We start from the raw sequence: 8,132 nt of genomic DNA, 5'->3' as shown, positions 1-8,132 counted from the left end.
ATTAAAGTGCTAGGGTTAAAAGGTTTTGGTCTCAAAAGATACTTACCGTATAATTAAATATTTACATATGGGATCCCAAAAGAAATAGTGTTTAAAAGTCTATTTACAAAATTTCCAGTGTACAGACAATCACCAGCCTTTCTAAAGGCAAAACATAAGTTTATGGTATTCATGTCCCTGTCTCCCCTCAACCGTGGCGGGTGAGCAGCTGATCATGTACATTCTGCTCTCAGAGCTCTCCAAATCAGGGTTGATCAAGCTTGCCCTTGCCTTTACCTGCACCACGTAGCACCCGTGAGCCAAGGCCCAGCAAGAAAACATATCATGTTACAAAACAAGCAATAATAATATTTGGGTAACCCTTAAGCACGTTCATACACTTAACATACCACCATATTCACAAAGCATGGAGATTCAACCAAAGAGTCAGCTATTCATTACTCAGCTATACAGCATAACAACTCACCAAACAATAATAACAAATAGATCATATAATAGTCAGGGTTGACACTTTAGGTCACACCCCCTGTTTACCCCATTGACTCTGGCCTGCTAAAACCGAGCTCAGTGCATAACAAGCTGTCCTCAGCTACTAGTGGCCGAGTCACGCCCTGTGCGCTAGTGTATACTTTGGCACTCTTAGGTCGTTGGTTTACTGTTTACATGGCGTAATACCATCCTTTACAAAGCATACAAAGTAGGGAACCCTTAGCCCCATTATAATTTCACAACTAGGTGCAGTTTTCTTACCTTTAATTCCCAAGTTCACTGATTACGAGCGACGCCTCTCGAGCACGATCCGCTTCCCGAGCCCTAGCTTAACACCTAGTCACAACAAAGATAGGTAGTACCATTAATAATCGCGTTAATATTTCCGGCTGGAATTCTAGCTTCCGGGACATCGAATTCCACCAATCACTGTGGTGGAATTGATCCCGAGCACCCTAGGTTAGGTTCCCGCTCTTAAAAACCCTCAAAATATCAAAAATGCCCATAAGGGCTGCGGCCCCTGAAACCTAGCCGTGACTCGCCCCTGAAACAGAGGCTAAGCCTCTCTGAAGACAGACACGCGTTGCGGCCCTGCCATGTGGCGCCGCAGCACTTCCCCACTGCAGAGCCTCCTTGGCTCTTCCTTGCTTCGCAGGGCCGCGACGCTCTAGAACAAAGCCGCGGCCCAACCCTTCGTGCCCAGAAAAACCACCATTTCTAGCGTCCTAACCTTGCCAAAGACCACCCCAAATCACCCTAATTTCAAAAGCCATTGATCACAAGACTCCCAACATGGTTCCAGCAACTAAATCCAACAGAAACCTAGTTTAAAAACTCATTAAATTCCCATCTTGATTTCTGAAACCAAATAGCTCAAAAACTCTAAAACCAGTCATGCAAACTCATATTTTAGACTCTAAATTACGAATTGAAGCTTACCTTCATTGATGAACCACTTCCTTAACAGATTCCTGATCTAAGATCCAAGCTTCTCAGCTTTAATTCAATCCTTAACATGAAAACCATAAACACTTTTAATACTCAGCCAAAACTCATAATTCTAATGCTCAAGAATGAGATTCAATTCTTACCTTGATCCTGGTTGAATGTTCCTTAGTTAGAACTAGGCTAATCCTTCACAAATTCAGCTCAAAACACAGAATTTCCAATTGAGTTCTCCTTAGATTTCTGTAGTTTTCTTAAGAGAGAAAAGAGAGAGAAGAGAAGGACGAGAGGGGCAAAAGTGGGTCGGTTTATGTATTTTGTTCTACTGCTTTCTATTAACTTAGTCCAATCTTAGCTAATTAAATCAATCCCGAGGCTCGGGGTACCGAAAAAGTCCCCGAGGGCAAAATGGTAAAATTCCCCAATATTCCCGCCTAGGCTTCCTAACCTCAAATATATCTCCATATATTTATTTCCATAACCCGATCACCCAAATAATCATCTAATACCCGAACTACCCCTTGACTTGCCCCAAGTCAGACATTAAACCCCGTTGTGACTTCCCGCTAGCTAGCTCCATAGGATCGCCTCGAGTCGCACGCTGCAGACTTACCCACATAATAATGTGGCTCTCACAGATATAACATATAACCACATTTACATTCACATAGCCATATAACATGTTTATCATATAATCACACGTTAATTTAATAAATTTCACACATAAACCAATTATGCCATCTCAGCACGCTAATCAAGGCCCTTAAGCCATATTAGTGATTTTGGGTCGTTACAGTATCTTTTGCTTTAAGAGTTGTAATCTTTTATATATCTTTCTTCTACTACTTCTAGTTTATTTGTACTTGTCTAGAGTTGTATTTTCTATTATTCTCTTCATCTACATATTTCTACAATTACTTGTATTTTTGTTATTGAGTTGTAATCTTATTTAATCATTCATCTTATCTTTGTATTATTTTGCTTAGAGTTGTAAGAGTCTTACTATTTTCTATTGAGGCAATATAATTATCTCTAACATAATATACTTAAACAAAATTCACTTATCAAATATTGACAAGCACCATTTCAATATATATATATATTGACAAGCAAGAATTATAAAAATGGCCAGAATTAAAACAAATGTTAAAACTGATTTTTATATATACCACGTGCAATCAAACGTACAATTCACAATTATTTAGCTTTATTTACAAAATTTATTTATTATTTTTTTATTGCTATATAATTTTTTAAAATAAATAAACAATATTACATATAAAAGTATTGATCATCGTTTTGGTCAACCGACACTTAGTAAATTAAAACGAAGATTTAATAATGAAAAGAGCTTAAACTTAAGTAAATGACACAAAGAATGTTATAGCGGTTCGGCCCCAAGGGTTGGTAATGACTTACGTCCACTTGCACTTCACAAATATCTCAAACTTAAGATGAGATGAACTAGAGTCAACTGAGTTTCCTAAGCCTGAAAGAGAAAATACAATATAAAAAGTATTTTGTATGTAAGTGCGTAATCTAGAGTTAAGAATCTAGATTAAAGATCTCCCCTCCCTAAAAGATTGTGAGATGTCCTATTTATAGAGATTTTAGTGGGTTTTGGGCCTTACAAGTATGAAATGGGTCATACACACCTAATGTGGGTCTTTTACAACTGAATATGAAATAAAATGCATTCAATATACAGTTACATAAATATCTCATAAAATGTGGATTAATCTGGTCATTGAAACTGATTCTGGGATATTCATTCGACCAGCATTTCTTCGAACAACTTGCACGTAGTTGTCCTGAAGTCTTTGATCAACAACCTTTGACGTAATTGGATAAAATCAAGGAGGCAACTCTTCATCTTCTGGTCGACCCCATTCGACCAAGGCTAGCAAAATAATGTTTCTTGTTGCCACGTGTCGTTTTGTCATGCCATATCATCATGTTTATTTTTGGGATAAACAAAAAGAATGAAATAAACATAATAAAATTAAACCAAAACATTATCTATGATTTAAAAAATAATAATAATATGATAACATTTTAGATCACAAACTACCATATTCAAGGCATAAAACATCCATGAATCATGATATTATTCAAATCACACTTCAGTGATTGGTGAACATGCTTGTTTATTATTTTATTTTTTTTATCAAGCAGAAAAGATAACTTCATTAATCAAACCAGCAGTTCAAACAATACACCAGCAATACAACAAAAAAGCAGCTAAGCTACAAGCCACTCCAAAACAACCAAACACCAGTAACAGAAACAAACCAAATTACAAACCAGCAATACTACCAACAGAGGCTAATATCTAATAGCCTCTCCAAAACAGCCAATACATCAGAAAAACTGAGAACCAAACAAATCAGCTAACAATTTCAATCTGAGGCAGCAAACTGAGAGATAAATCGATGCTCCTTAGTAGAAAGTTTATGCTTTTGAATACTGAACAGCCGATGATGAAGAACAGCCTTAATTTCCGAAGTTATATTCACTGCAGATTTAGAAGATAATTCAAATATGCATTTGTTACGATTCCTCCAAATTCTATAAATAGAAGCAGCTAGAACCATAACTGCAAACTGATGAATGAACTCAGATTTCCTGCTAGCTAACCAAACTCTCCAACTGTCAAACTCAGCAGGCCAAATATTCCCATCTAACCAGTCAAATACCTGAGCCAACACCTACTTAGACAGTGAGCAATCAAAAAAGAGATGGGCATGAATCTCATCATACTCACCACAAACAGGGCATAAAGGTGAATCTATATGCACTTTGAACCGCCACAGATTGTCAAGGGTAAGCAGGTGAGTATTGACTACTTGCCAAAGTAGAAATCTATGCTTAGGTAGAGATAGCTTACACCAAACTTCCTTGTAATAGTCCACCTGCTGAAAATGAAGAGAGTTGGAATAAATTCTGGCAGGACAAAATTTTCCTGAAATACCAGCTGCCATAATCTCATCCCTGTTAAATTTGCCCCTAAGGTTACACAACTTACGCCAGTACCAGCTTGTATCTGGGGGAAGCTTACAGGACCAAAAATCAACTCCTTTTAAGTAAATGGAGTTTATCCATTACACCCACAGAAGATCAACTTTCTCAGATATAGCCCAAATAAACTTGGCCAAAATAGCATGATTCCACTTTTGACCATTTCTGAACCCGAGCCCCCCTAGAGCCTTAGGCAAACAAACCTTATCCCAAGAGGCCAAATGAATCTTACATCTATTCCCATTGACTCCCCATAGGAACCCTCGACAAAGTCTCTCAATTTCTTTTATGATGCTTTGGGGGAGAAGAAAGATACTCATCCAATAGTTCCTTAATCCAAAAAGAACCAAGTGAATCAATTGCATTCTACCGGCATAAGACAGATGCCTACTAACCCAAGTGTGAAGATTCCTATTAATTTTCTGAATAATGATATCACAGTCCTCATGCTTCCACTTGGTTGGTCTCATTGGAACACCAAGATACTTTAGGGGAAATATTCCCTCTGACAGGTTCATTTCAGCAGCCAAAATCCTTCTTTCAGCCTCCGAAATGCCTCCAAAAAAAATCTGGGAATTGTTCTCATTTAAATGCAAACCAGTGACAGAACTAAACTCCCTAAGCACCCCCTTTATCACCTGAACTGAGGCCAGAGATCCTTTACAGAAAACAAGTAAGTCGTCAGCAAAACATAAGCTAGTAAGCTTGAGGTTCTTACACATGGGGTGAAATCTAAAAGCTGAATTCTGAGCTGCAAACTGAAGGCTACGGGTCAGATAATCCATCACTAGAACAAATAAAAGAGGAGAAATCGGATCCCCTTGGCAAAGACCCTTAGCACCTCTAAACCGGCCTTGAATCCTACCATTCAATATTAGAGAATAAGAAGTTTTGCACAAACAAGTAATTATCCAATCTATAAATCTAGATGGGAAACATAAAGCCTTTAAGAGCTCCTCAATAAACCTCCAGTCAATTGTATCATAGGCTTTACTAATATCAATTTTTATCGCACATCTTGGGGAAACAACCGATCTATTATAGTGCTTAATAAGATCTTGACAGATTAGAACATTATGAGCAATTGACCTTGTATAAAAGCTCCTTGGTTAGAATGAACCAAAACAGGAAGCACTTTAGCTAAACGACTACAGAGAAGCTTTGAAACACATTTGTAAAGTGTAGAGCAGCAAGCGATCGGTCTGTAATCAACTGCTCTATTCGGACTATCCACTTTAGGAATCAATGACAAAGATGTATTCAATAACTCCTCAGGTATGATCCCTGTTTCAAAGAAATGTTGAACAACACTACTAATCTCATCTCCAATTTCCAGCCACATCTCCTTAAAAAACGCTGAACCATATCCGTCTGGCCCCGAAGATTTAATACTAGAAATGCTGAACATTGCCTCCCTGATCTCCTTATGCGTGAATGGCCTCAGTAACATAAGCTGTTGATCCAAAGACAGCTTTTCCCCCATAGAAATATACGTCCTGTTTATCTCCTTGGTTACAGAACTGGGACTTCCCATTATACCCCTAAAATGGTTCAAAAAGTGAGACACAACTTCAGGATAACTATCCACCACTCTCCCTTGCTCATCAACAAAGGTAGCTATTCTATTAGCCTCCTTACGCTTCTTCAAGCAAGCATGAAAAAATGTTGTATTCATGTCCCCCTGTCGCAGCCAGTTAATTTTGCTTCTTTGAGTCAAAAAGCTATAGTACATTTTCTCTTGAATTCTGAATTCTTCCGAAGATAGCTTGACCCTGTCCTGGATTGTAACATTATTAGGCTGCAGTTAAGCTTGGAACATTGCTTCCTGATAATAAATTTTTGCTGCGTGAAACTTCATTCCCAAATCTCCAAAACAGTCCAAATTAAATCTCTTCAATTTATGCTTTAATCTCATTGTCTTAAGATAAATAGCCTTCAGCCCTCTGCCTTTCAATGGTTGCCTCCAGTTGTCTAAAACCAACTGTTTAAAATTCCTATGCTCAGTCCAGAAATTGTAAAATTTAAAAGGCTTAATACCCAAATCCTCCACAGGCAACATAGAAATAGTACACGCACAGTGATTAGAGTATGACTCCCATTTAAAGACAGCAGTGGTATTATGAAATCCATCTAACCACTCCTCATTAATGAATGCATGATCTATTTTAGAGTAGATTCTAGCATCTCCATCTTGATTATTAGTCCAAGTATAAAACGAACCCATACTCTTAAGAGCTTCCAGACTAGACATTGACAGCCACTGAGATGAATCAACAATTTCTGTTGAAGACACTGATTTTCCTCCATTCCTTCCTCTAGCTGTAAAAATTGCATTAAAGTCCCCCAGAACCATCCAAGGGTTAGCCGAACAAACTATTTGAGCTAAACCATTCCATAAAGTCTTCCTCTCTTCCAAAGTATTTCTGCCATAGACAAATGTAATATTAAACGAGCTCTTGTGACCAGCCATTTTAACTAGGCAGTGAACAAACTGGGCATTCTCCTCTAACACAATCACTTTAACAAAAAATTTCCTCCATATAATCAAAATCCTTCCCTCAATCACTGGACTAGTATAGTAATCCCAGTTCCTAAATTTATTATCCATTACTTCCTGCACTCTACTAACCTTCATTTTATTTTCTAACATAGCTCCAATTCCAATCTTAATCTTACTACAGGTATCTAACACAGCTTTCTGTTTTTTCGGATTATTCAATCCCCTAATATTCCAGCAAAGTATATTGCAACTATCCATAAGAAGTTTACAAATTACCTCTGCCATCTACTATTCCCTCTGCCTGTTCCTGAAGGACCCCAAATAAGTTTGTCAAATTCTTATCCTGTACCTCATCTTTATGACCATTCAAACTACTATTTCCACCCCTTTGACCACTTCTATGCAGACTCCATGATCTCTTAGGCGTGTGCCACTTACTCTTCAAATCTTGTCCCTGATCAGCTTTAACATCCTCAACCATCTCCTTGTTACTTGAAGAATGTCCCTGATCAGCCACGGTAGTCACAACCTGATCTGATGCCTTTGCCGTTGTTGAAGAAACTATCTGATTAGTCTTCTCCCTTTCCTCAACCTGAGAACAACTAGGCTCAGTAACCTTTGGATCCATTTGGCCCTTCTGATTCTTGCGACAATCAGTAATAACATGGCCATAATTTCCACAATTATTACATTTGACTGGTAACCACTCATACTCCACTCCTTGCTCCACAAGTTGACCAAATTCATTCATGTAATGAATAACCCTAGGAGGATTATTTGAAAGTTCCATCTCCACCAGCACTCTAGCAAACTGAACTCTAGTTCTCTCTTGAGTGAACTTATCAACCATAATCGGCTTACCGATAGTGCTCACTAGAGCACTAAGGCAGTTGTTGCCCCAATATTGAAGACCAAGGTCATGCAATCTAATCCATAATGGCACTAAGCGGACCAACCGAATCGCATTTAAATCTGTTGTCCAAGGTCGAACAATCACTGGTTTTCTGTCAAAATGAAGACTGCCATTTTCCAACACATGACTACGAGTAGCCTCATCATTAAATTTTACCATCACCAGACCCATGGACATTCTTGCAATTTGAGCAATTTCCAGGTGACCCCAAACTCTCTTGATAAAACCTTCAAAGACCGGCAGTGGAGGATTAGCCCCAAGCACCAT

At 38.3% G+C, this 8,132-nt stretch overlaps 1 protein-coding gene across 1 annotated transcript; it reads right to left on the bottom strand.

Annotated features, from left to right (window-relative positions):
- Positions 1-6,256: 6,256 nt before the first annotated feature.
- Positions 6,257-8,132, bottom strand: LOC133799983 (uncharacterized). The gene is made up of 2 exons (XM_062237966.1): positions 7,222-8,132; positions 6,257-7,175 (listed from the first exon to the last, which is right to left on the bottom strand). Exons 1-2 carry the CDS (start codon positions 8,130-8,132, stop codon positions 6,257-6,259), a joined length of 1,830 nt encoding a protein of 609 aa, XP_062093950.1.

This window comes from Humulus lupulus, chromosome 9 (genome assembly GCF_963169125.1).
Source record: "Humulus lupulus chromosome 9, drHumLupu1.1, whole genome shotgun sequence".
Taxonomy (NCBI): Eukaryota; Viridiplantae; Streptophyta; class Magnoliopsida; order Rosales; family Cannabaceae; genus Humulus; species Humulus lupulus.
Note: the sequence above shows the minus strand (reverse complement) of the source record. Positions and strands in the feature narration are given on the sequence as shown.